Source organism: Petaurus breviceps, unplaced genomic scaffold (genome assembly GCF_028583685.1).
Source record: "Petaurus breviceps papuanus isolate PSGF00001 unplaced genomic scaffold, PetGlider_PUasm1.0 90792, whole genome shotgun sequence".
NCBI lineage: Eukaryota > Metazoa > Chordata > Mammalia > Diprotodontia > Petauridae > Petaurus > Petaurus breviceps.
Genome location: NW_027187347.1, coordinates 10,070,596 through 10,098,426, shown reverse-complemented (window position 1 = coordinate 10,098,426; position 27,831 = coordinate 10,070,596). Strand labels below are relative to the sequence as shown.

Below are 27,831 nucleotides of genomic sequence, written 5' to 3'. Positions count from 1 at the left end.
GGCGGGTCTTGGCTGGCTGGCGGGCAGGCGGGCTGGAGTGCTGCGAGCGGCCCCGTGTGCACATGTGGAGGAGCGGCGGCAGCCCCAGCCCCAGGGCAGCGGCCTGAGACGCCCTCGAAAGGCCGCGGCGGTGCCTAGCGAATCCTGCCCGGCCTCCAGCCCGGAGGCGGTGGCGGCAACGGCTGAGGAGGCGGAGGCCGGTGTGTGGAGTACGGTCGCTCCCGGGCTCGGGGTGCGGCGGCGGCGACGGCGGCGGGATCGGCGGTAAAGACGGCCACGGCAGGCGGGGAAGATGAAAGGGTGAGGCAGGGGCGCCCGGGCAGCCTTCTGGGGGGACGGCGGCAAGGAGGAGGAGGAGAGCGGCGAGTGCGAGACGTGCCTCGCTCTCCGGGCCGAGGAAGGCAGCCTCGATGGCGGGCAGGGAGGGAAGGCGGGCCTGGTCTCTGTGGCCAGAGCAGTCCCGGGAGCGGGGCGAGGGGAGACTGGAGGCCGAGGCAGGGAGCGGAGCCTGGGCCTGGGCCGAAGCTGGGCCTGGGGGGCGCGCTGTTGGGGTGCCCAGGGTGGAGGGGGTCGCTGGCTGTTTTCTGGCGGAGGCGGCGAGCGAGCCGTGGCCGCTTCCTCCTGGTCTCGGCACGGGCCTCGGCCGGCCGGCATTGCCGCCCCGCATGTGCCCGGACCCCGGGCATCCGAGAGGCAGTTGTGGGCAATGGCCCACCCGGCAAAGAACTTGGGCAGAAGGGGAGCTCGTGGTTTGACCGGAGATTCGGGTGTCAGAGGCGGGCGGGCGGGGGGAGGAGAGCCCGGCAGGCCGGGGGAGGAGTGCCAAGTACTTGAGGAAGTGAGCGGGCGCTTCAGTAGGTGGAGCTCTTACCTCTCTGGCTGACCACTTAGCTCCGGCGGGCCGGGGCCCGGGGCCCGGGGCCGGGGTCTCCGGCTTTGTCTGGGCACCACCGAAGTTCGATGCTTCGTCCTGCGTCTGCCTGGGATGGCTCCTGTAGTTGCAGTTGGACAAAATGTTTCTCCTCTTCTTTTGTCCTAATTAAAATGTTACTGTGGTTATTTTAAAAAGAAAAAACAAACCCTAAACCAAAAAAAAAAAAAAAAAAACCCCAACCCAAAATCAAAGCCATACTTGTATCTTAATGTCCATTCTGAAAGAGGTTAAATTTTTTAAAATGTTGAATTAAGTCCTTTCTTGGAAGTAAAATCCCAAGATAGACTTTAGTAAAATGAAAGTTTGTGCTCACTTTTCGGTTCTAGATTGTGAACCTTTAGTTTTTTGATAAAAGCAGCTTGGTCCAAATTTATGGTTAAGACAAAATGCTAATTTTTCTTTTTTGGTAGGCTAAGCAGGTTGGTCAAAGTTTATAGTTAGTAAGAGGTACTAACCTTTTAAACGTTGTTGAAATTGGCTATTGAGATTATCAGAAAGTTCAGTGATTTAATTTGGCCTCAGTTTTGCTACACTTTTTTTTTTTAAATTTTAAGTCTGAAATTTGGTACGATGGTGACTTGTTGATTTTGAATCAACTTTTATAACAAAGTTTAAAAACATTTTGTCCTTAGGCAGACATTTTTCCTAGGGTGTTCTATACTTTGTATCTCTGCCTCCTGCTGTTGTCCTTATTATCACCGCAATGTCAAATGAGTTGAGAGATGTAAAGCATTTTTCAAACCTTAAAACTGTTAGCTGTTATGATTAATCAGGCAACTACATTCTTGAGAGAGTTGAGTTAACAGCACATTTATTGGTACTCATGAAAATTTCACAAAAGGACATGATGGTGAGATAGGACTATTAATATCTTTTATCCTAAAAGTTGTGTGGTTTTTTTTTTAAGAGTCTGAAACCACTAATTAACATGAAAAGTGTGGGAAAGGTAGTGAACTTGTATATTCTTTGGCACTTGAATTTTGTTTACCTGTGAGTGACGTAAGAACTATGTATAGTCAGCAGTCTTATTTTGATTATTATCGTAGCATCAGATTCAGAGCTGGAACAGATCTTGAAGGCCTTCTAGTCCGAATTATTTTGTAGATGAATCAACAAGCCTAGAGAAGGTTGTGGATTGCAGAACCAGGATGTGAACTCTTGACTCCAAATCCTTCACTTTTTACGTTTTTCTTTGCTGGCTCCCCATTTAGGATCATAGGTTTATACCAAAAAGGGACTTTAAATAGGAGTTCTTAACTTTTTTGTGTGTTGGCCACCCCTTTGGCAGTTTTGTCCCCTTCAGAATAATATTTGTCATCTACACATAATTGGTGCAAACCCTACATTTCAGTTAGAAGTTAATAAAAAATAAAGATGTAATTTTTTTTACCCATCAAAGTTCACAGACCCTCTAAAATTGATCCATTTACTTGTGGACCCCCACTTAAAAACCTCAACGTAGTCCAACTCTGGTTGGTTCCTGGTTGATTCCTCCCAGCTGCTAGTGCCTCTTTTGTATATGTGTATGTGTACATTCTCTTTCCCATTCACATATAAACTCTTAGGTTTCAGTTTTCTCTTTGTATGTCCAAGACCAGCACACCTACCTGGTGGATGGTAGGTACTTAATAATTGCTTTTTGATTGACAGAATTCAACAAATGTTTGTTAAGCCCTTTAAGGTAGGGTGATGAGAATAGGGAATACAGAGACAGAAATTAAACAGCCTGCTCTCAAGGAGTTAACATTCCCAGGTAAGCAAAAAGTAATTGAACACTAACAGGAAGACTTAATGTAAGAGAACTTGGATCAAGGTCCACAGAAGTTAAGTGACTGGTCCAAGGTCGTGACACAGATGGGATGTGAAATAAGTCCTTTGACACTAAATTCAGTGTCAGAAAGTGCTCTTTCAATTGGACTATGGTGCCTCATAGGAATTATGTCTACAACTTTACATAGAATAAGACTTTGTTCTAGATATCTGATCTTTAACAAAAGAGTGTCCGGAAAGTTCCCATTAAATAAGTACATAGGAGCAGTGTTGCAAGATTGTTTAGATTTTCATGTCAGATTTGTACCCAGCTCTGATAAATACATATACTAGATACACTTTCTAATACCTTCCTTTTTCTTCCTCTTCATTTAAGTCCTTTCTTAGCAGCCTATCACCCAATCCCAGCACAGGAAAAATGCTTGATACCACTTGTGGCATTCAGCTGTGTTGCAAACCTGCTGTTTTGTTGTTGTTGTTCATTTGTTTCAGTCTGTGTCCAACTCTTTGTGACCCCATATGGGATTTTCTTGGTAGAGGTAATGACAGGATTTGCTGTTTCTTTCTCCAGTGGATAAAGGCAAACAGGTTAAGTGACTTGGCCTCCAGGGTCACACATTGAGTGTCAGAAATATGATATGAACCAAGGTCTTTCTGATTCCAGGCCCAGAACTCTATCCACTGAGCCACCTAAATGTTTGTCATTTTCTTCTCTAGCTCATTTTACAGATGAGGAAACTGAGGCAAATAGAGTTAAGTGACTTATCCAGAGTCACACAGGGAGTATCTGAGAGCATATTTGAACTCAAGGTATCCTGACTTCAGAGCCAGCACTCTAATCACTGTACCAGCTAGCTGTACCAAATCTGCTATACCTAATAGAATAATAGTTGATACATAAAACTTTTACTCACTTTAGGTCAGATTTTGCCTTGCCTAGTAGTTCTCAAACCTGATCATAGCTGTATACGTATCACTGTTACTGTATTCATGAAACAAGAGTAAATAACATCTATGTAGCACAGCCTGAGCCAGTATTGCTCATGGGGATTCAGTAATGTTTGTTAGAAATAACCATAATGCTAAGAAAGGGAACTGAAATAATATTTATTGGAAAGGAGTGTATAACTCAGCCAAACTTCTTTATATGCTGTACCCAATCTAATAACTAGGGAAGCAATGTTATTTATTTTTTTAAAATCCTGCTTCTGAAAAGATGTTTTGTTTTTGTTCTGAATACAGTAAGAGAAATGAGTATCTTTCTGTAGTATACTTAGTGCATTTGCATATTTGTTTGTGCCCTAATCCTTATGCCTATACTGACACTAAAATAAGGGGAAATGTTATTCTCACCCCAACACACTTAGTTTCTCCTTAAACAATCTTAATGCCATCAGAGACTTTTCCATGCAGAGCATACTGTGTTTTTCCTAGAGCAAAAAGGGTTAAATTAAAGAAGCAGGTCTTGGGAAAGTGAGAACCAGTTGTCCTCCTGTCTGCATTGTTTCTCTCTTTCCTCCTTTGATCTTTGGGGACAGACTTGAGAAGTGGATTTGACTATGAATTTAGACTATGTATTTTCAGGTTCCTCATGTGAAGAATGAGACGATTAATGCCCCCTTTCTATACTTAAGTGTCTATTTTATAAAATGTTTGCTAAGGGTTTGAAAGACTAGATTGAGAATTGGTAAAATGGTAAACTTATTGGAACATAGTTGCCATTTTCTAATCCCACCCCAAACAAGATATACAGAAATGCAGCTCAGCATATATGTGTCCTCACCTCCACATTGCTGTTCTTAACCATTGCCAAGTGAACTAAAAACAACCTAGAGCGCCTAGAAAAACTTTATAAAATATACTGTTTAATTCAGTGCAGACAATAATTATGTCGTGATATAAATGCGATCTCCATATGCCAAAACCCCGTTTCTGCAGTGCAGTTCAAGAAAGAGTTTTGCCAAAAAGGTAGTTTTCTCCCACCCCCTTAGGAAACACTCTGAAATAGATATTGTAGAAAGGGATGAACAGAAAGGATATAACCAATGGTTTTTGATCCCTAATGGCTTTTTCTTTGTTTACTGAGTGGAGAGAATAATTCAATATTTAGTACTCATTTAACTAAGATGTATTAGTCTAATAGCTACATTTATTTTTCCCTCGCACACACTTAAGACTTCTTTTCTATCCATTTCTAGTGTTCAGAAATAGAATAGACACAGCTATTGTAGCTTCTTTTCCTTGTCTACTCAGTGTATGGGCCCAAAATGTATTTTACTTTAATGGACTTGTTGATCCTTACTGGATCATTCTCAGGAAATTTTGTTTTTGAGAGTGGGGTGGGTGGGTAGGTAGGTGATGTAGAGAACTGAGTAGCGGGAAAAGGGTAGGAGCAGGGTACTAACATTTCTTCTATCACCTATTACAATTAATTGGAACCTAAGAATAGTATTAAATGTCATGAGTTCTAAAACTTCCTTATGGAAAAAAAATTGTTAAAAGCAAGTTAAAGCAGAGACTCACACATTATGTTAAAAAGAAACCTAAGGATAATTTTCACATAGATTTATATGAAAATTGGACTTATAGATAAAGAAATTTTACATTGTTAAAGCTAAGAAAATGTTTTATTAGCCGTTTATGCTCATGCAGAAAGAGCTAATTTTCTTGGCTTATTCAGCTTTAACTTTTGATATGTCCATAGTTGGTGGAGAGAAGCAAAGACACAAAAGACACACACAAAGTGAATATAAAGAAGTATAATTTCTTGGATATTTCTAACAAAACTTGCTTGGGGTTTTTTTTTTTACTCTAATTTTGGGGACATCCATGAGGGAAAAGATACTAAAAGTGTAGGCTTCATCACTACTAAATTTAAGGATTGAATTGTAGGAATTTGGGATGGAAGAGATCTTAGAAATGGTATAGTGCAGGCCTTTCATTTTATAGATGAGACTAGTATAGGGAAAGTGACTTGGCTTTTCATTGTATTTTTTATTGGGGAAATGGAAGTGTGAAGGTGAGATAATAAATACTTGAACGAATGGGAGGAGAGTATTTCAATTACTTCTATTGCTTTGGCACAGTTGGGGAGGTTACCTTTATTTACTAAATGATACACCAAGGTTTTGCTCATGGGGGAGAAATTATAGGTGCTAAGCACTGAACAAGATAGTTTTCCATTGTCACCATGATTTTGGTATTTCTGTTGCCTGAAGACAGGACAATCTAAAGGCTCTTAGGAGACACAGTGTATGGAGCTACTGAAATCACAATCGAACTCAAGGTAATCTAGGCAGATGGGAAAAGAAAGATGAATATTGTAAGGGGGCTTAAGGGTACATAAGCATCACTAGTTTGGGTCATACTTTAGTACCTACAAATGTTCTAGTTTTATTGCTACGTGCTGTTCCACTTTGTGGAGCAATTTATTTCCTGGACAATGTACACTGTCAAATTTTATCATGGGATTGTAGATCTAGAGTTGGAAGAGACCTCAGGCCTGGATCTAGTGCAGCCTCCTCATTTAACCGATGAGGAAACTGAAGGCCTTCAGAAGTAACTTGCCCAAGGCAGATAAGTAAGAGGCAGGATCTGAGTCCAAATCCTCTGACTCTCAAACCAGTTTTTTCTCACTTTATCACACTACCCCTTACACATTTTTGTTTAGTGTTAAAATGGCTTTCTTTACCCATTTTATTTTTTTTCTTGAAATTAATCTTAAACAAGGGAATATGCTATGGATAAATATACTTAAGGGTCTGTGATTCCCTGATGATGAGAAATGTGAATTGACTAAAACCAAAAAAGGAGACTTGACACCCATTTGCTCTTTGTCTCAGCGGAGATGGGTTTAAGTCAATTGAAGTTAAAATGGCTCTTAATTGAAGGTATGAATACAGGTAGAAAAAATAAAAGGGGAAATACAAAATTGTATAGCTGTTACTATTGACAAAAATATAGATTATACTAAACCGCTTTTATTTTTTTGGACTCCATGTACCTACACTGAGCTATGGTAAACTCTTGTCTAAAGAATATTTTAGTGATTGAGGTGTGTTAATAGATAATAGATATAATAATAACTATCAAGTACAACTGCAGTTAATCAGTTTTCTTTTGTTTTTCCTATGGTAGGTACTCTAATGATAGGTTTGAAGCCATTATTAGTGATGCATGTTTGCTTCTATGAAATATCTCTTTAGAACCAGTTAACCTCAAATATGGCTTTGATCTGCAGGGGGTAAGATCTTTTTTTTTCTTGTATGGTATGGGTAGGTTTCAAACTTAGCTATGTTCTGGACATATCTGGTGTGGTGAACTGAACTCAACAGAAATTGTTAAATGGGGGGAGAGAGTTGCAATATCAGGAGCACTTGGAAAGATGGGGGGAAACTTGCAGTTACTGTCTTGGGCCTCTTAAAGCAATTAATTCTCAAATAGTTTTAGAAAACTCTAAGTTGGTCATCTAGGCAAAGTCAGAGATTCTAATCTAGAGGAAAAGAGATGTCATTGGACCCAGGGGGCTTTTGATACCACTCATTTTTTAATGTATGACTTCTCAGACTGAAAATTCCATACTATTTTATTTGGATTATCCTGTGCACTTACATTTTAGTTTATAGTGTGTATTATTGTCTTAACTAATTAGATTATATGCTTCTTGAAGCCAGACTACTTTCTTTCATCTTTGTATCCTTAGTGCAGTATGTATCATATGCATCTAGTAAGTATAAAATTAATTCAGTTCAGGTTAGGGCATTTATTGTTATTGTTACTTAATTTTTTTGTTCTTGTTTCTTATGATAAGCATTTAAAGTGCCGTGAATACATAAGAGCATATTTCTATAATAACCTAAACATTCCAGTATTTAAGCTCTAAATGAAGAAATGTAATCTTAACACCTTTGAGTGACTTGCAGTTTATCAAACTTTCTCAGATTAGTAGAAACAGCCAGGGAATGTGAAATCAAATCAGGCAGGACAAAATACTTTAGTATTAGTGCCAGTGAGTAAAAAAGCGAGGAGTAGGAGGTTGGGAAAGTATTATCCAGATAAATAGAGAATATATTGATCTTGTTAATAGGGAAAGAATCTGAAGCCTTTTCTATAAAAATTTAAAATTTATTTCTAGTCTTACAGGAAAATATATTTTTGAATGCACAAAAAGGGTATGTGTGTTGAGTGACTTTTCTTGGGTAGAAATGTAGTCAGCTGCAGTGTGCATTCAAGAAAAGTCTCACATGTAAGACATTTTAAAGCTTCAGAGCCATTCTTTTGACTGTTATTACTTTTAACTCTTACAGGGTTGAAAAATTTTCCTCTGAGTTCACTTAACAACTGAACTTTGTTAGAAAAATTACTTCTGTTTGGTACATTACCAGTATAAAAAAAAACTAATGATAAAATTACTTATTATTTTTAAATAAATCTAAATAGGTTTGCATAATTGTAATTGAATTTAAACAAAATAAAATTGTGTTTTCATATAGTGTTTTTAGTCTCTTCTTCACTAGGTGGACTACAAAGTGTCTGCAGTGCTATGTGTGCAAGACAGAATGAAACAATCTTTATAAAGAATGTACTTTGAGTTTAATCTTTGTTTGGACTCTTATTTATATATCATCTTTGCAGTAAAGAGTAATATGGTTCAGCATTTACCAAGTAGTAAAGGTGTGTTATTGTAAAGTACAACAGTCTTCTATAACGCTAAGAACTTTTTTTTTTTTTTTTTGCTTTTTGGAGGGGGGAAGATAGGGCAATTGGGGTTAAGTGACTTGCCTGAGGTCACATGGCTAGTAAATGTTAAGTGTCTGAGGCCTGAGCTCAGGTCCTCCTGACTCCAGGGCCAGTGCTCTATTCATCTAGCCTGCCCTATGTTAAGAGCTCTTAATATCCTTACAGATCCTCTTTCCTAAATAAGCAATCTATAGCACTTCAAAACCTCTATTTCTGAATTATATAATAAATTTTACTGGGCATATGCCTTGTAACCCAGACGTGTCAAACTCGTGTTCTTGAGCCACCACAACTACCAAGTGCTATGGGAACCTGATTAAAGTGTAAAGGTTTAACAAAGTAAATAAAAATAAAATTCAGCATAGATGTTAACTTGTGGTTTTCTAATTATACTGCTCAGTGGATCCTTCTTGGGGGAGTGCTTGTTGACAACACTGTTGTAGTTCAAATTGTTTTTGTTTTAAAATGTGATTTTATTGCTTTAGGAAACTCCTGTAATGCAGATTGACACTTCTAAAAATTCAGTGTTAGAGAGATTGCCTGGGACACAGAGAAGGTTAAGTGACTTGCCTAGAGTCAGGCTGCCAGTATGTGTTCAAAGCAAGACTTAAACCCATACCTATTTGACTCTCTGTCCACTATGAGCTCTGCCTTTATTTTTAACTTAAAATGATTACAGACTTGACTCCCAAGTTTATCACTGTGAAACATAAAAAAACCAATCTCTGAATGTCTTTCAACTTTGATGAAGTTGCCTATGTGTCACAATCCCTACCATTTTGGGAAATGTGGGCAGATGGTTTTTGTTCTTAATCTCTTTCTTTTTGGGTACCTTTGATATTGTTTCTGAATTTATCTGACAGCTTTTCCTTTGTAATTTATAAACTTTCCCAGGCTTCCTAATTATTCCAAGTTAAGTCAACAAACATTTATTAGGAGTTCTATTATGCCTTTTCTAGGGCCTCATCATTTCATTGTCTGAATTGAAGATTATTGCATTTTGGCTAACCTTATCTTTAGTCAATTCTGTCTTATTTCCCTTTTCTCTTTAGAAATCAAGGATTTGATTTAAAACTTTTCATTTGAAACTGGCTTTAATTCTGAGCTTTTCTCCAGTCTCCCATCCTAGTATGCTTTTTTACCTAAATGAGCCCTAGTGCAGTTGACATGGTGTATCCCAAAGTTTAATTCACAATTGATGGCTTTGGGCATAGTAAGCACTAAAACTGCCATTTAACTGGTTTTCAACTGTGCCGATAATTTGCATCCCTAGACTTTATGCCTCTCCTTGGGTTCTGATCCTAGATTCCAGATTTCCTGTTGCAGAAGTGGCAGACATGCAGCTGGGAACAGCATTCTGGCCAGAAAGCTCCCAAGTATAGCCGGAACCCATCTGACTTTAATGTTAGTGTATTAATAAGAAAAAGAAATAGGTAAATGCATAATTTCTTTTCTAAATCAGTATGAAGCACACAGATCCCTTGTGTACAGTTTAGTGGCCCCCTTTCCATTTGAGTTTGATACCACTTTTCTACTGGTTCTTTCCACCTTAGACTCAATCTAGGGTTAGCTGCTTCCCTGATTCCCTTCACTTTTGCTGAGCTCTTTTTAGTCCAGCCTATATGCTGCTATTAGAGTAATCACTGTGCCTCTAATTTTTTGTGTGGTCTTAGGCTAGTTACTTAACCTCCAGGACTTAGTTTCCTTATATAATAGTAATAATAATAATATTGATAATAACTTGGCATTTATCTACTACTTTATATATACATTTGCATTTTGGTCCTTGTAACAACTCAGAGTGCAAATATTTATCTTCTTGTTACAGATGAAACTTAGGCCAAGGTTAAATGACTTGCCCAAGGTCCTAGAGCTAAGCAAAAACTTGAGCCCAGTTTGTCTTTTTTATGGTTCAGTGCTCATTTCATCATAACAAAGGCGCCCACCAAATAAAGGAGATGAGCAAAAGTAACTGTGTCTCTTAGCCTGTGAATAATAAGTTTCATCATGTCATTTTGACTTCTTAGGCTTATCTACCTTTAACTTACAATGTGCATCCTTCACCTCTGGCCAGAGTGATTTCCTCTAGCTGAAAAATCAAGTTTAGCATGCTGAGGATATGGATAGCATTGTGCTTATTTTATATACCATGGAGTGGTGTGTGCAAGGAGACTTGCCAATTTGAGGGCAAATCTAGGACAGTGTGACTATTTGAAACAGTGTAGTGTAAGGCCTAGAGAGTGGCATTGTTTGGAAAGGATTCATATGGGCAAAAAATTTAGAGAAAGGGGTTCAAGGAGAAACAACATGAGCACAGGGGAAATGTTTGCAGGGTGAGATGAGGGAAAATCTATCCCTCGGAGAAGAAAGTTGGAAGGATAAGACTTATTGACCTTAACTTCCAGGATAAAGCTTTAATTTTGTCTTTTTGGTGAAATCTACTTTTATTAAGTCTCATTCTCCAACTCATAGATTTAAAGCTGCAAGGGACCTTAGAGATAGATTACTTATCTCACAGCATTCATGTGAAGCTCAAATAAAAGTATGTAAAGTTCTTTATAAATTTAAAAAATTTCTCTTTTTCATCAATAAGCTTTTTCTCCCCTCCTCATCTCTTCACCCATTAGGAAAAAAACAGTAAGAAACTTTATTTTAAAAATTCATAAGCAAAAGAAATTCCAACATTTGGCCATGTTTAAGAATATACTTATGCTGCATTTTGATTCTTTCTTCGCTCTGTCATGTGTTAGGGAACTTGAATCATCATCAGTTTGCTGGAATTATGGTTGGGCACTGCATTTATCTGAATTCTTTCAGAGTTGTTAGTTTTTACAGTCTTTGTAACTGAGTAAATTGTTCTACTGGTTCTGATAATTTCACTATCAGTTCATGCAAGTCTTCCAATTTTCTCTGAAAGGGTCCTCTTCATTTCTTACGGCACTGTAGTATTCCATTATGTTAATAATATCATAATTTGTTCCCCAATTGATGGGCATCTCTTAGTTTGCAGTTCTTTGTTACTACAAAAAAAGAGCTGCTATAAATACTTTTGTAGATATGAGTCCCTTAATCTTTGCACTCTTTGAGATATGATCAAGTAGTGGTATCACTGAGTCAGAGGGTTTAATTTTTATGGAATAGTATCAAGATCTTGTAGCCTTTAAATTATTGTTGCTAAAGACCTTGAATAAATGTATTATCCCAATAATAATTGAGATTACAAATTAATACTTGCTTGCTCCACATGTTGAGAACTTAAGGTTCTTCATTTGTGTTCTATATTGTGTTCTATATATATTGAAAGAGTTAATCAGTACCCTCTTTATTGTGTTTTTCACTTGAGGCTGATAGAATGTTCTTCAGGACAGAAAGTCATAGATATAGACAGTTTAGTTTTCCAATAAAACAGATCTCATTGTCTTTTTCTCAGTGTTTAGACAAATTAAAGAATTTAATCTTTTGATACAACTGTTGATCTCTTTAAATTTCTACCAAATATAGTTCTTACCCACTACTAAATTAAACTTATTCTTTGCATTGGATTAATTCTGATAGGCTGCCAAAGGATAAGATTATCATATGTAAATTAAATTTTTATTAAGAATGTGTTTTTATGCTATATTATAGTTCTTTTTATTGAATATTTCTTGAAATGAGACCCATTAGGTTAGAAATATCTTAAACATGTTAATTGTAATTTATTTTTCCTATACTTAGGAATACCATCAGAATTTTTATCTTTTTTTAGTCATAAAATTTCCAGTGCTATACTTTTGAAAAGGGACAGGGTCTAAGTAGAAAATAGAGTAAGTGGGGGGTGGGATAGGATGGAGGGAAATATAGTTAGTCTTTCATAATATATCTACCGTGGAAACATTTTGCGTTTTAACTACACATATACAACCTATATTGACTTGCTTATCTTCCCAATGGGGGTGGGTGAGGAGGGAAGAAGGAAAAGAATCTGGAAATCAAAGTTTTAAAAACAAATGTTATTTTATTATTTTTTTAAAAGCAATTGGGGTTAAGTAACTTGCTCAAGGTTACACGGCCAGATGTTTCTGGGTGGGTACTAAGTATCAGAGCCTGGATTCGATCCCAGGCTATCCCGACTCTGTGGCCGCTGCTCTTACTCGCTGTGCTACCTGGCTGCCCTGACAAATGTTAATTTTTAAAAAATTGGTTTTTTACATGTAACTGGGACACTGGGGTAAAGAAATCCATCTTGCCCTACTATAAAGTTAGAGGGGGTATGGAGAGGATATAAGGGAGAGCAGATTGGGAGAAGGGGGGTATTCAGTAGGCTCACTATTTTTGGGGTGGGGGTAAGGGAAAGACTGAGAAAATTTGTAACTAAAAATATTGTGGAAATGAATGTTGAAAACTAAAAATAAACAGATTTTTTAAAAAAAGAGATGATTGTACATGAAACCGCAAATACATTTTATATAAGTTGCTATTCCTTTTAAATAATAGTTATCATGAAAAAAAAAATTCCAGTGCTAATTGAGCTAGGCTGTAATAGTTTAATTCACCAGCAGAGGTTGCACTATAATATTTTACTGTTTTAGTGATTCTTAAATTTGAGGATTCTTACTACTTAAAAAGTAGTTAAATAATTGAGTATTTAGGAAAAATCTAGTTTGCAAATCATAAGAAATCATTTTTTACATAGCTTTGTGTCCTTTTCTGCATCTGTTCCTGTGTATAATGTACTTCTTAATTCCTGAATCAGAATCCAGTTTATTTCTAGCCTGTATGCTACTTTCTGTATTCCTATAGTGTTAGAGCCAAATCATAATTGTTGCCCTCTTTGCTGCCACTCATCATATAACTCAGTTTTTCCTACTCTGTAGAATGTTAGGGTTAAAGGGGGGGCTTTGACAGCTTTCCACCTCCAATGTCCCATTATACTAAGGAAACTGAGATAAAGAGAAGTTATGACATGTGGAACGTCACAGAGTAGTTTAATTATGGAGCTTAATTAGAACCAAAGTCTCTTGGTTCCTGATCTAATGTAGCTGTAGAATACTGTATACAGAAATTTTTCATCAGGAAAGAAACCAAATGGAAGAGTGTTAGTTAAGAATAGAGGAGATTGAAAAGGACTTGAGAAGGGGTCAGCCATCCCCACCAACTGCCACCCGTGACACAGGCAAGCCAGTCTCAGTGAAGCTGTAGGGCAGCTTGAAGAGGCAGTGTTTAGCAAGTCAGGCCACCACAACTACTTTGACTACTATCTCCTCTGGGAGCTTGAGACAGTGAAGGACCCTAAACCTGAGACTTGGGAATACCAATGCTTCCAGTTCAGCCATCATCCTGGGAAACAACCCCTGGGGAGATGTAGTCTCACAACTGTTCTGTAGGTGCTCCATCTGCATTGACCAAATTCTTAGAAAAGAAAGTTTTTGTCACCAAAGTCCTTGGAAGTATGTAATGGTTCAGCATCAGAAACCAATGTTATTTTATGGCTGGAAATGACATTAAAGAAGAGACATTACCATCTGCTTTGCCGCTGTACCCTCAGATATATGGGATCTTTCTGTCCAACTTGCTACTTAAATTTTCCATTTGTGTTCTCTCCTTTGTTAGAATGTGAGTTTATTGAGAGTAGGGACTAGTTGTCTTATTTTTCTGTTTGTATCCCCAGGAATTTAAATTTAGCTTGGTGCTTTATTTATTTATGATACTTTATTGATTTATCAATAACATTTCAGAGACTGTGATATTAAAATCCACATATGATAGTGAAAGGAAGTTATTGACAGTTTGTCTATTTTTCCTTCCAGTCTTATTCTTTACTGCTCCCTTACTCATGTTAGTTGAGTCTCTAATCAAACTTTTACATATTTGTTTTCTTCCTAGTGATAGTATTTTAAGGTGATGTTGAATATGATCTTCCACTATTATCTTCTGTGAGATTCTACAAACAGGCTATCCTAAGCCAGTGTTGTCCCTGGCTTTCAGATCTTTATGCTTGGTGCAAGGATCAAGTGTTTTGTTATCTGGAGTTTCTTTTTGGTCTCCTCACCAGGGTTATTGATTTATCTCAGTTAAATATTTTTAGGAAATGATAATAGTCTTTGTTAGGATATTTTCTTTTATCCATTTGTCACTTTTCTCCACTAGTAGTTTATTTAAAATGCTTCAATCATATGCCATATCTGGTTTTTTTTTTCCTATTTTGGTATTAATCTTGATTTTGACATTAGCAGTATATGTGTGTAAAATGCACACAGAGTTAATTAAATAAGTGACTCATACATCAGTAGCCATTCACTTCTTGTTTTGAGATAGTGTCAATTTTTATTTTTTTACAGTGTTATTTGTTGCTACTTTTGTTGAACCTCTCCCGACTCACTTCTTGAAGAATGAAATTATTCTGTATTTATTATAGGTATGAGGTTTCTTTGTATTTTTTAAGCCTTTGGGCTTTGTTTTCTTTTTTCCTATATTTTTGCTGTTCCCTCCTATGCTCATTTATAGCATTTAAGTTACTGAGAATTAAAGTATTTGTGGATTTTTGTTTGGAGTGTCTTAATGAATTATTTTTACTATATCCTTAGCTCTTCTATCTCTGTAACAAATGCTTGCTCATAAACTAGAATAATCCTCATAGTGGTGAGGTCTTTTTACCAATGAACATCATGTAGTACCAGTGAACATGAGTTCACTCCTTCAATAGGAGGTAGCAAAGTGTCTCATGAAATGATGTTACTTATTGCCTGTGAAAGCATATTAAAACTAATCCAACCGACTTCTTATGTGTTTCTACATGAAATAGCAGATTTTCAGTTTGGGTGCAGCTTCTTTTTGTTATAGTACAAATAACAATTGATTCAGCTCCTTTAATAAAGTGTTCATTTGGTCATTGGTCAAGATCACAGGTTTATAGTGCCAACAATTAAGCAAATGTATTTGTGGTCTAAAAACTGATTTTTAAGCACTCCCTGTCCCCTTTTCTTTAAGTCAACTGGATTGCCTGAGGGGTTAAACCCAGGACCAGAGGCCATTTTATATTTCTTTAATGTTTGTTACTAGGGTTGTCATGGCCAAAGAATTCATTATTTAGTGACCTGCCTTGTGTTGATAAACCTCTGTGTTCTGTACTAGGCTGGTCCTTGGAAAGGAGATCACCTATTGCTCAGACTGTACTAAAACTTTATTTTCTGGTATTTTAGAACCCAACAGAGCTGGCACTTGACCTACAATAACCTTAGAAAATTTAGTCACTTCTATCCTGTGAGCCATCAGAGTAGGACTTTGTGAAGCATTCAGATATCACAGTTACACCTATGCTAAATAAATGGCTTTGGGGAAATGGTGGGCATGAATCCAACAGACTCTTCAGTATGAGGGTCAGATTTCTGCCTAGATTATATCTGCTGTTCATAATTCCAGCAGAACAGAAAGAGGAGAGGGGTAATGGGAAGCAACCCACACATTCTAATCTTTCTCATTCACTTGTCATTGGGGACAGTGACATTTTCAACTCCTTGGACTTTTAACCCGTTACAGCAAATTTAAACACAATTTGGTAATCCTAATCTAGAAGTTTAGGTATTTTTATTTCTAGATTGTCAGTGTTCTAGAGAGTTACTTCTATGTGTTTTCACAGATGTCTTCAGAAGATAAGATTGTATAAAGTCATTTCAAAGACATTTATTGGTATAATCTATAATACTTTGTTCATTAATCTGGATTCTTAGCAATTCTGAATTAGAAAGCATAGCCAGTGAAATGTTTTGGTTGCTTATTGCCAGATAATGCTTTCCTAAAATTATTTTCAGGCTTCTCATTTGCCTCCTGATTTGTGACTTTAATGTAGCATGTTCTATTTATTTACTAAGGTATATTTACAAGTTGATGATACTGCTCTGCTATATTTAAAATACCCACAGGCTTAAATTTGAGCCAAGTGATCAGTTACAGAAAGTATCTATTTCAATCAGACCTCACTCTAAGAGAACTATATTTGAAGTTGAATTTTGCTGACAAGATTCAGTGTAATAAGCACGTCTGAATAGCCTCTGGTATTCTAGTGATGATAAAGCTTTATACTGTCTACTTTCTACAAAAATCTATTCTACAGCAGTTAAACATTGTTCTATGTTAAGGGTTACTTATTCCTTTCTGCTCAACTTCCTGTCTAGCTTTTACTGATGTTTTTAATTACTCTACCTGTCAAGAAATTTTAAAACTAAAATACTCTTGTTGTAATATAAGCTGCTTCCTATTCCCCAAATCCCTCAGTGAAGATGGCGAATAGCTAGTCTGTTCTTTCTCTGTAAATATTTCATCTACTTAAAAGCTAGTTAGGTATGTAATGGTCAACCTCACAACTGGACTATGACTTTTACTTATTTCTTTTGAGTCATAATGGTAGTAAGAAGAAAGTCATGGGCACAAAGCAATGTATTTTTGGTTAGAAAGAGACCTAGGTTCAGATGCTAGTTTAGCTTTGTGACCATGAGAAGGCACATAACCTCTTTGAGTTTGTTTCCTCCTATAAAATACTTAACTCATAGGATTATGAGTCTTAAGGCTGTATATAAATGTAGGTTTTGAAAAAAAATTAATAAAATAGTGAAAAATGAGCTGGGGAAAGAGTAGTCATTAATGGGTCAGTGTCATCTTGGAAGAGAGGTATTACCTTTAGAGTGTGCCCCCTGCCCCCCAACTCTGTCATGTTGAATCTTTTTATCAGTGAGTACAACATTGGGGGAGGCATGCCCATTCATAACAAAGTCATACTTCTTTGATGACTGTCAGTTTGTCAAAGAATATTCATGCCAGATAAAGATATAGATGTGACATACTTACAAATTATCAGAAGATACAAAATTAGAAATAATAGGTAGCATTTGTTATCATTTAAGTTTTTTAAAGTGCTTTACAAATATCTTGTTTTACAATAACTGTAGGAAACAGCCAGACAAGGTTAAGTGACTTGTCCAGGGAGATATATATACGTTATATAGATGGATATATATATTATCTGTTTCTGCAATGACAAGGGGTTGAACAAATTAATATATAACTAACTAGCTTTAAGTGCTGGGGCTTATTAAGGTTCTTAATAAGCTCATGAAATAAAATGATGAGAATTTAATGTCATATAATCATTTGTTATTTTGAAATGCTTACTTTTCTATTGTCTTTTGGAGTTACTACTTCAAGAAAGGTTCCCCCACACACCCTTCTACCATATTCTTAGTTTTCAAAAACTCTGTAACTATATTGAAGTAAAAGGCAATTGGGGGGTGGGTATAAGGTGGTAGGAGTGAGGAGTAGAGAAAAATAAACAGGTTTAAAGTTTGACTCAACAATTTTAAGAGAAATTAAAACATATAGTTAGATTTTCTTTTAAAGTGTGGTTTTTGTAATTTGTGTTATTTGTTGTATGAACTATGATCATAGACTAAGAATTAGAAAAGGACTTTAGAGGTTATCTAGTCCAAACTATCTTTGCCACCTTTTACTGATAGGAAAATCAGACACAGAAGTGAAGAGAATTGTCTAAATTTATTAAGCATGTAGATAGCTTCCACTTTTACTACACTTTGCATTTTGCCACCCATTTATTCATTATTACCTAATGTAGGTAGCTTTTGAAAGATTTTGAACACAGGAATGACATGATGGAATTTGTGTGTAAGGCAGATTACTTAGGGCATGGTGAAGAATGGATTGGAGGCAGGAGAGGATAAAAGTGAGGACCTTTTAAGTTATTGCATTAATACAGGAGAGTAGTAATGAAGACCTACAGTAGTGTGTTGTCAAGAATTTAAGGACAGAAGAGATATTTGAAAAGGTAGAATAAACAGATTTTCATAACATTTAAATTATGAGGGAAAAGGAAATACTAAGATGAAGATGCTGTTATTAAGATTTAGGGAGATTGGGTGAATGGTGGTACCACTAAAGTCAAAATGGGGGGGGGGGAGATAGGCCAGTAAACTTTTTGTGAAAGGAAATTTTTTATAAAGCAAAATCTGTTCATTTTGGATTCATTCAGAATTTTTTGTAGAGCTAAAGGTTGTCCAAAGTATGTTTCTCTTTGAAAGGTCATTTTGTTGCGATATTTGAAATATGTTGATGTTCACTTTTTTATAACATTATTTATTTGCATTTAGGTGCACCTGCACTAGGTGGAGGTACAAAAGAGAATTTTTGATACCAAAAAAAAATTATAAAATTTTTGAGTGGAAAAGACCTTAGAGGTTATCTAACCCAATCCCCTTCCAAATTCAAGAATTTCTTTTACAGCAGTCTATGTTCATCTATCCTGTGATTCCAGTTGAGCAATCTCTTGTCCAGTGCCCTGTTGGGCCACTGATTTTCATAGCGTTGTTATTTTTACCTCTGAATTTACCATGCATTGGTACTTCCTAGATAAAAGTCCTCTGATCTAAAAGCTTTTGAGGAATTATGTTAGCACATTTTTGATAAAGTCTATTAGTAAATATTGTACTATTGGTGTGTCAGTTTTTTCATATTTTTAATTATTTTTTTTTTTAGGGCAGGTAGGTGCCAGTGGATAATGTTGTGGACCTGGAGTCAGAAAGACTGGAGTTCAAAGCCCTCCTTAGACACTTAGTAGCTATGTGACTCTGGGCAAGTCATTTAATGCTGTTTGCTTCTGTTTCCTCATTGTAAAATGAGCTAGGGAAGGAAATGGCAAAACACTCCAGGACTTTACCAGAAAACGCCAAAAGGAATCGTGAAGAGTTGGACATGACTGAAACCACTGAATAGCAACAAAAATCACTATTTCAGCAGTGTTTTTCCCTAGGGCCCATCACCTGGTTGGCTGCCAGGTAGTAAATTTTTTTTGGCCACAGCAACTCTCAGAGACTATCTCCTAAATTGCAAAGGGGTTACGATCTATACTATTAGGAGAAACTGTGTTGCACAGATATAAAATATTAAAACACCCCTTCCTGACTTGTGTTTACTTCGTATCTGAAAGTTGCAGCTTTATTCACTGACTTCTGCCTTTTGTTTTCAGCTGTATTATTTTGTTCACTTCTTTTAGATGGGTTGTCCTGTTATAGTAGCAACCTTGTAAAGTGAATGAATATTTTGTTGTTTTGTCTTAGATTTGAAATTAGGGTCAAAACATTGTTTCACCAAATAAAAAATGTTAACAGGCTGTCGTTTTAGCTAATTCTGCCCTGAACAATATTTTTATTATAATAGCATTATATAATTATACTTTTCCAGTAGAGTTCTTATTATTTACCATGACTACTTGCAAAAAGATTATGTTCAATCATTTAATTTTAATGGAGGAAAATAGGAATGTAAGTTCATTATTCATATACAATTCAGGCCTTTTTGGCGTGGTATTGAAGTGGTACCAGTAATTGTCATTTGTGGGGGTATTGAGCACATTTTGGTTTGTTCCAGTAGCCGGATCGAGCTGGGAGACGTGACACCACACAACATTAAGCAGTTGAAGAGGTTAAACCAGGTCATCTTTCCAGTTAGCTATAATGACAAGTTCTACAAGGATGTGCTGGAGGTTGGCGAACTAGCAAAACTTGGTATGTGGCTTATGTTTTATTGAAATACTTCTGATATTGAAATATTAGGACTGTGTACTTTTCTACAAATAAAATCCATTATGATTTAGTTTGACAAAGATTAACTTTGATAACAAAGAGGCAGAATGGTTTAGTAGGTAAGGAGAACCTTAGAGTCAGGAAGGACCTGGCTTTAAATCCTTTCTGATACCAACTGTCATCATGGTTCTAACCAAGGAAACCAAAGAACTACTGATAGGGGAAGGGGACCAAATAATATTTGCTTAACATTGTCTGTTGAACCTCAAACCTTTTTTTGTATCCTTTCGTACAGCTTATTTCAATGATATTGCAGTGGGTGCAGTATGCTGTAGGGTCGATCATTCACAGAATCAGAAGAGACTTTACATCATGACACTAGGATGTCTGGCACCTTACCGAAGGCTAGGAATAGGTAATTTTTTTCATTCTCCTGAAAGAAACTTGAACATATTGCCTTCTTTTGGCTGATACATTTTGGTTTGGGGGTGGGACTGAATTTGTAAATAAATTTTTTTCTATTCCTTTGGACAAATTTTCAAAGAGTATACTGGCTTGTGTTGTAGGTCAGAGTGAGATAATATTAATATGTAACTTTAAGTCTTAATGCTTTGTCTTAAGCTCTTAAAATTCACATTCATAGGATCTCATTTGAAATTATAGTTTAATTGGTCAGCTGATTATACATTTCATTCAATCCTGAATGGAAATTTTACTATTGGAGAAATGGCTATAATATCTCATATATCACTTGGGCTTATATTACTTCTTTCTCCTTTATTTCTTTTTCTGATGGGTCTCCATGAGGAGGGAGACCTATAAAAAATTGTACTCCTAGCTCTTTAATATACTTAGTCCCCATGGGTGCAAATCCAAGATCCTGGAACATAAATGTCTGGAATTTTTTTTAAAAATGTAGGTGTCTAATCAATTTCATTAGAAGACGTTTTTATACTTGTATAGTAGAAAAACTGGGGAACCATTACTGATCTCTTGAACTCTTAAGGTATTAGTATTGTTCAGGATTTGGGGATTGTTAGCTAAAATGTGATTAGTTTTTGAGAGAGCTAACACATTTAAGAGGAAAGTCAAACCTATGAGCTCTCAAAATCTGTTTGGAATAAATACTAGTCTTCCAATTTCCCAAAGTGAAGCTGTTTAATATAATATGCATTAGGGTGTAGGATACAAGGGATGAAACTGATTTTATTTCAATAAATCTTAAAATGTATTTCACTTATTTACAGGAACTAAAATGTTGAATCATGTCTTAAACATCTGTGAAAAAGATGGCACTTTTGACAACATCTATCTGTAAGTAAATTATTTACATATCCTTGTTTGAAGAAATACCATGTTGGAAATAATAGCTTGATATTTATGGAATGATTTTTATATATTAAAAGTTCTTTTACATATATTATCTCCAATTCTTCCTGTTTAATAGATGAGGGAACTGAGACAATGAAAAAGCTCTTTATAGATTGTTCTAGAGTGGCATACTTTATGTTTAATTCAAGATTATCACTGACCATGAAGTATTAATGATCAAAGATTTAAGGATATTCAGCTGATAGGGGATATTTTGTTCTTAAGAGACATCATGTTTTAGAAAGTCAAGGCTGGATGGAACTACTTGTTAACACATTAAAGACAAGAACAAATGGAACTCACCCAGAGACCTGTTTGTGAAATAAAATTTTCTTCCCTTGCAGCTTTTTTATTATGAAGCTATTCAATATATACAGTATCAGAAAGGGAAAGGAAATAATTGGATTTTTTCCCCCTATGAAATAGATATTTTGCCAAAAGAAGAATAAGGATTTAAGAGCTTGAGGACTCATTTTACTTCTTTCCCCAGCTCCTAGTGTTCTTGTTCTCATTAATGAGATTATAGCCTTTGTGAAGCAGCTAGGACTGCAATTTTCTGTGACTACTCTCTTTAAAAAATTTTTAAAATTTAATTTATATTATATATAATTTATATATATATATATATATAAAGCATGTTTATATATTATTTATAAATTAAAAATAAATATTTTTAAAAAAATATTTTGGAAAAAATAGTGCTATCATTTCCCAATACTCTTCCTTTGTAATAAAGTTTTTTTTTAATGTTACATTTAACCTTTTTATATCACTTATTTCAGAATGTATCCCTCTCTCATCCCCTATCACCCATCTCTTGTTTAAAAAAATTTTTTTTCAAGGCAGCTTTTTTAAAGGGTAAAAGGCAGGTAGGTAAAATTAATTGAAATATTGACCAAGTCTGATAATGTATGCAACATTCCAAGGCCTCTGCAGAGAAGGGAGAGGTACATTTTGTTTTTTCTTTGGAGTTACATTGTTGTCACTAAGTATGCAGTTTGCTTGGTTGTTCTTATGTTACTCTCCATCAGTTCATATAAATCTTCCCAGAATTCTCCAAATCCATCATTATCTTTTCTTACAGTTTAGTAATATTTCACAGTTTTGTACTAAAACAATTCCTTTGTCAGGGGATATCTCATTTGTTTCCAGTCAGTACTACAAAAAGGTGTTGCTATGAATATTTTGCTGTACATTGTCTATTTTTCCCCCTGCATTTGATCACCTTGAATTATGTGCCTAGCAGTGAACTCTGGGACATTAGCACTTTTTTTTTAAACTATAATTCCAAAATGTTTTCCACAATTGTTGGTTAAATTCACAGCAACACTGTTACCTTGTTATATTCCTGGCACACTCAGTGTCAGGGTTGCATTCTAGACCTCCTTCTTAAAGACCCAAAATTCCCTCAAGGATTCCCCAGACTTTTCTAAGTTTTGTAAGTAATAAAAAAAAAATAAAAAAAATTTAAAAATACTTTTGTAAGTAATGAAGATTTTATTGAACTCCCCCCCACACACAAGCCTTTGAAGGTGGTAAGTGTAGATTCACCATCACTATCATAAAAAAAAAGTAAACTTAAGCCTTACTAATGGTGTAATATTGATATGAATACTTAATAATTTGTAAGATTCTGGTTAAGTGTCAACTCCATTTTTACCTGTTTGACTTTGAGACAGTTGTATAGACATCTGTGGGCTTAGATTCACATAGATGTGTTCAGAAATTATGTAATTATAAGTATTTTTCATGATCTCCTTTTATATTTTAGGCATGTCCAGATCAGCAATGAGTCAGCAATTGACTTCTACAGGAAATTTGGCTTTGAGATCATTGAGACGAAGAAAAACTATTATAAGAGGATAGAGCCAGCGGATGCTCATGTGCTACAGAAAAACCTCAAAGTTCCTTCTCTTGGCCAGAATGCAGACGTGCAGAAGACCGACAACTGAACAAATTACGAATGAACTTTCTTGCACTTGCTTGTCGCCAAATAAAAGAGAGGCCCTTTGATTTCTCTTCCCTCCCCTTTTAGAAGCTTCCCCCCCTCTTTAACCTTATTTCTCTTTTCCTCCAAAATTTTAATACTTCTTCCAAGGACTGTAAAATTAATCATGTTTGGGTTTTTTGTTTGAGGTTTTTTTTTTTGTTTGTTTTGTTTTGTGAGGGTGGGGTGGGTAAAGGGTGGAAGAGGTGTCTTATCTCTTTAGTTTTACAGTTGGAGGGGATAGGTGGTCCTAAAAAATTGGATGTCATAATTTCAGATTTACTTTTGAGTGATTTTTATGTCCTGCTTTCACATTGAAGGGCAGATATTAACAAATTGTTTGTGTATTTCTCTTTTCTCCTTCCCCACCCCCCCAAAAATAGCAATATCTTGTCCTCTAATTCACAGACAAGTTTTGTGTGTTTGTGGTGTTTGGGATTTAAAAGAAAATCTGTGGGATACTTAATCCCCTGAAACATTGCCTTGCACTCCACCTTTCAACCCTTCTGAGATATTTCTCAGGAGTTTGGAGCATTGTTAACCCTGTAAGAAATACTAAGCTTGATCTTTTTTTTTCTTTTAAAGCAAATATTTCCCCCAATCCTTGAAAGGGGGTGAAAAGTGTTATGTCCTTTGGTCTCAGTATTTTTGAGTTAAGCTTCTCTGCTTTTGCTGATGAGTGGACTGGTTGTCTTGCAGGCTTATCCTACCTGCTGCTGATTGTTACTAGTGGCATTAATTATTTTTGGTGTATGTGGGCTGGTAAGATGTTAATGAAGTCCTTACATCCCAGCTAGTACTATGTTCCTTAATTGACCTGAAAGGTTTGGTGTGACTTTCCTCCTATTTTCTGCAAACACCTTGTCTGCTTTTGGAATCCTTACCAGTGGTCAGTCCCAGCTTTGCAATTGAGTGGACACCCATATATGTCAATTCTCCTAAATTAACCTGGATGCAGGTTCTTGGGCTTTTAAGGGACTACTCATCACTTTATTCAAAATTATCTGAAGTGAGGTTTAGATGGGCTTATGCATGATGATTTGTGCATTTGTCAGCTTTTCCCCCCATTCTTAAAATTTAGCTGATGCAGACTCCTAAACCTGTGGCCACTGAGATTTGAGGTGCAGGGCAAAGAACTGTGCAAATCATCTTTCTGAGAATTATAACGCAGGGATCCTATGCTTACCCATAACCTACCAGGAAACATCCCAAATTTGCTTACACCATGTGCCTGCCTTGTTTTTGTTACAGGACATTAGGGAATGGAGGTGTTAAACATGTTTCTACTCTTGAAAATTGTTTTCTCAGAAGGTGTTAATGCAAATGTCACTGTGACTGCCTCTGCCCACTGAACTGGTTTTATGCCATATCATTTTATGGCATGTAAAAAGATGGTATTGACTGGATGACAATAATACTTTTTGTGCAAACCAAGAGCTATAAGAAATAGGTCTATGAAAGTTAGAAATGCACATGATTTCATGCTTCCCTCTCATGATCCTGCCCCCTATATATTTTAATTTTGAGTTGCCAATGTTGATGCCTAATAATGCAAATGTTATTATTTAGATTCTTGGAGATATAATACATAGGGTTTGAACTGTCTGTCCTTTGTTTTTAAGGATACAGTCCAATTATATTTTTCTCCTTTCATGTAAAGTTTTTACACATTTGAAGAGGTGACAGATTCCACAGGTCCTTTGTCACACATTTCATAGCCATCTTACTTTTCAAAAGATACTATATGAAATCATAACTTCCTTCATCTAGGCTCATCTTGGGTGCCATAATTGCTACCAAAAAGGGAGGTCCTTAATGAATGTAGTGATTCTAGTCATTGACCACACTGGATATATACAAATGAGTCCTTGATCCACTGTCTACAGCAACTGAAAGCTAAGCTGTGTATAAAAGAGGCCCTAATTTTCATTTGTAGATGAAATTCAGATTATGGTTATTAAGAAAACTGTGTTTGAGTTAAAAAATATATTCAGATAGCAGAACTTCAGGTTTTTTTGTAAGCTTCCAGAATTCAGTATAGGTTGTAATATGTATGACTAATCTGAGATCACTTTACTTCCCACTTCTAAAACCATTTACAGTAAACTATCATTACTCCTGTGAATGTGTCCCTAAAAGTGGTTATTGAAAAACTGTATCAAAGAGTAGCTGTCTCACTGTGAACCACAAGTACATATTACATAAGGGGGAAGAAAAAACCCAGTCCAGTATGTGGGTAATCTCTTGTAGGGACACAGTGTTGTGGTCTGGTTCCTCCTCCCCCCCCAAAAAAAAAGGTTTAATCTGAAAGCTCTCATCATAGAAAGTTTTGAGGGGAAGCAAAGGGCAGTAATGATCATGGGACTGGTATCGTTGCCAAATTTGTCCACTGAGTATATGAAGGGTATATGGAAGGAAAGAAAGTGAAGAATGGCTCTTATGTCTCAGTGAGGTTAACAGGAGACTGAAATAAAGTGTCCAGTATGGAACAATTATTTGGGTGTGTAGTAAAATTTCGTTACCTCTGGTGTTTTGGAAAGGAAGAATCCCATTAATTGGAAGACCAAAAGAGAAAATATCCATTAGTGCTTCAACAGTTAAAAATTTATATAGGATCTTAATTAACAAAGTTTCCAGGGGGAAGATCATGCAAAGAAAATCTATGCAAATAATAACATTCATCCAGATAGAGGTTGTCTGTGGGGAAAATTGTTCTCAAATTTTCCCAGCAATTTGGTCACCAGTTGAAACAATGAAGAATATGTTGTCCATACACAGAAATACCAGAAACTGTGCTGCGGGGCAGTGGGAAAGAAAAGCTCCCTCATTTTTGGGGAGGGAATAACTTTTTAAAATACTTAAGTGGCTGAGTTTACTTGGTGCAGTTAAGGATTAAACCTGTCAATTTTAACATGACATTGCTGTTACATCTGAAATAAACTTAAGTGATGTTTTGTTCTGGTAGTGCCCTGTGATGTCTGATAAACTAAATTGAAAATCTTCCACTATATTCTGAGGTTCATAGGTATGCCCATTGAGTGTTTTTGTAACCCAGTCTCTTGATTTTCTTGTTCCTTTAAAATTTCAACTAGAGGAACTACTGCTTATTTTAAATGAACCAGGTTTGATTGTGAATTCCTAATCTAAATATATTAAAATATTTATATATGTATATACATATGAAATTTAAAGTTGGGTGGGGAGTGTACACATAACAAATGGGAACATTATCTAGAACATCATATGTTTAGATAAATATTTATTAAACACGTACCACGTGCAAGTACCGCTACATAATTTTGTATCAACTACATTTTGGTGGCTCTCCCCCACCCCATTTTTAAGAGTTCAAACCACAAAATTTAGGTCAGAATAAATATGCTCTGAGTTAGGTATGTGGATTTCTCCTTTTAAATATACCACTTAATAGAAATGCAGATACCTAATATGCAGTTCCATTGAAAGAAACATGATTTAAGCTCTAGCATGATGCCTGAGTTTCATGCTACTCTAGTAAGCATTTTTAGGTGGCCCTTTACCTAGCCAGTTTTCAGGCTGCATTTGGACTGCAGATTTCATTGAATTCAAATAAAGTCACACTTTGGATGTGTGAATACATTTACAGATGTTCCAAGTTGGGAGAAAATAGAGGGACTAAATACATTTAATGATGAGTGTTGTGTTTTCTTATGTAGAAATGCAAACAGTTAAAGACGACAAGCAAAAAGTGTCAGTGTGATGCATCTTTTAGAAAAAAAGTAAAAAAGGTACCCTTAGAGAACTCAGCTTCAGTTTTACTCCCAACTTGATAAAGCTGGGCTTCTAACTGAGTTGATAAATGTATTTTTCTTGCTGCTTTAAAAGAATATCAAATGTCTAATTTTAAAGAGCACAGTCCATTCTATTGTTGGGGGAGAATCTCATAACAATGTAATTTTGGAGTCAGTCTAGTTGGAATTCTACCTCATTTTTTATTTAATAGAGAGTCTCTGACAAGTTAATTGTTGCTATGTTTACAAATTGGAGCTCTTCATATAATTTATTAAGTGCCTACTGTGTCCTAGACAGTATTAAATTCTGGGAATACAAAGAATGGCAAAAGACTGGTCTGGGAGAGCTCATTAGGAAATGCTTATAGGAAATAACAAAAGTAAAATGCAGATCAATCACTTTGGTATCCCTATTTTTAATTTGGAAAGTACTTGTTTTGAATAGTCTACGTCTTTTATAACACTTGTGGACAGAAATAATTCTCCAGGTGATTTTAGGTATTTTGCAGAAATTTTTGTGGAATAACAAGGAATTCTAATTTGCGGACTGCAAAACCAGTAAATATTCACCTTATTCTACTATAGTGAGGATTGGTAATATAAAATTGGTAAATTTATAGTGATTGGTATTAGCTTCTCAACTCTCCAGATATCATAAAGCACTATATAAATATGAGCCATTGTTTTGAAGAA

At 36.1% G+C, this 27,831-nt stretch overlaps 1 protein-coding gene across 2 annotated transcripts; it reads left to right on the top strand.

Annotated features, from left to right (window-relative positions):
• NAA50 (N-alpha-acetyltransferase 50, NatE catalytic subunit) lies at window positions 1-26,332 on the top strand. 2 transcript variants are annotated; one of them, XM_069069894.1, is made up of 5 exons: window positions 1-300; window positions 19,859-19,992; window positions 20,306-20,425; window positions 21,258-21,324; window positions 23,153-26,332. In XM_069069894.1, the coding sequence occupies exons 1-5, from the start codon at window positions 293-295 to the stop codon at window positions 23,331-23,333; spliced, it is 510 nt and encodes a 169-aa protein (XP_068925995.1). In that variant the 5' UTR covers window positions 1-292; the 3' UTR covers window positions 23,334-26,332. The 2 variants fall into 2 exon arrangements, with proteins under 2 accessions (XP_068925995.1, XP_068925994.1); XM_069069893.1 differs by having other exon boundaries at window positions 2-300; window positions 19,856-19,992.
• Window positions 26,333-27,831: the final 1,499 nt, after the last annotated feature.

Bases quoted from the DNA above. Each gene is read 5' to 3' on its own strand.
- NAA50 (XM_069069893.1), top strand. The intron at 19,993-20,305 runs GTATGTGGCTTA...CCTTTCGTACAG, and splicing joins TGGCGAACTAGCAAAACTTG to CTTATTTCAATGATATTGCA. The intron at 21,325-23,152 runs GTAAGTAAATTA...TTTATATTTTAG, and splicing joins ACTTTTGACAACATCTATCT to GCATGTCCAGATCAGCAATG.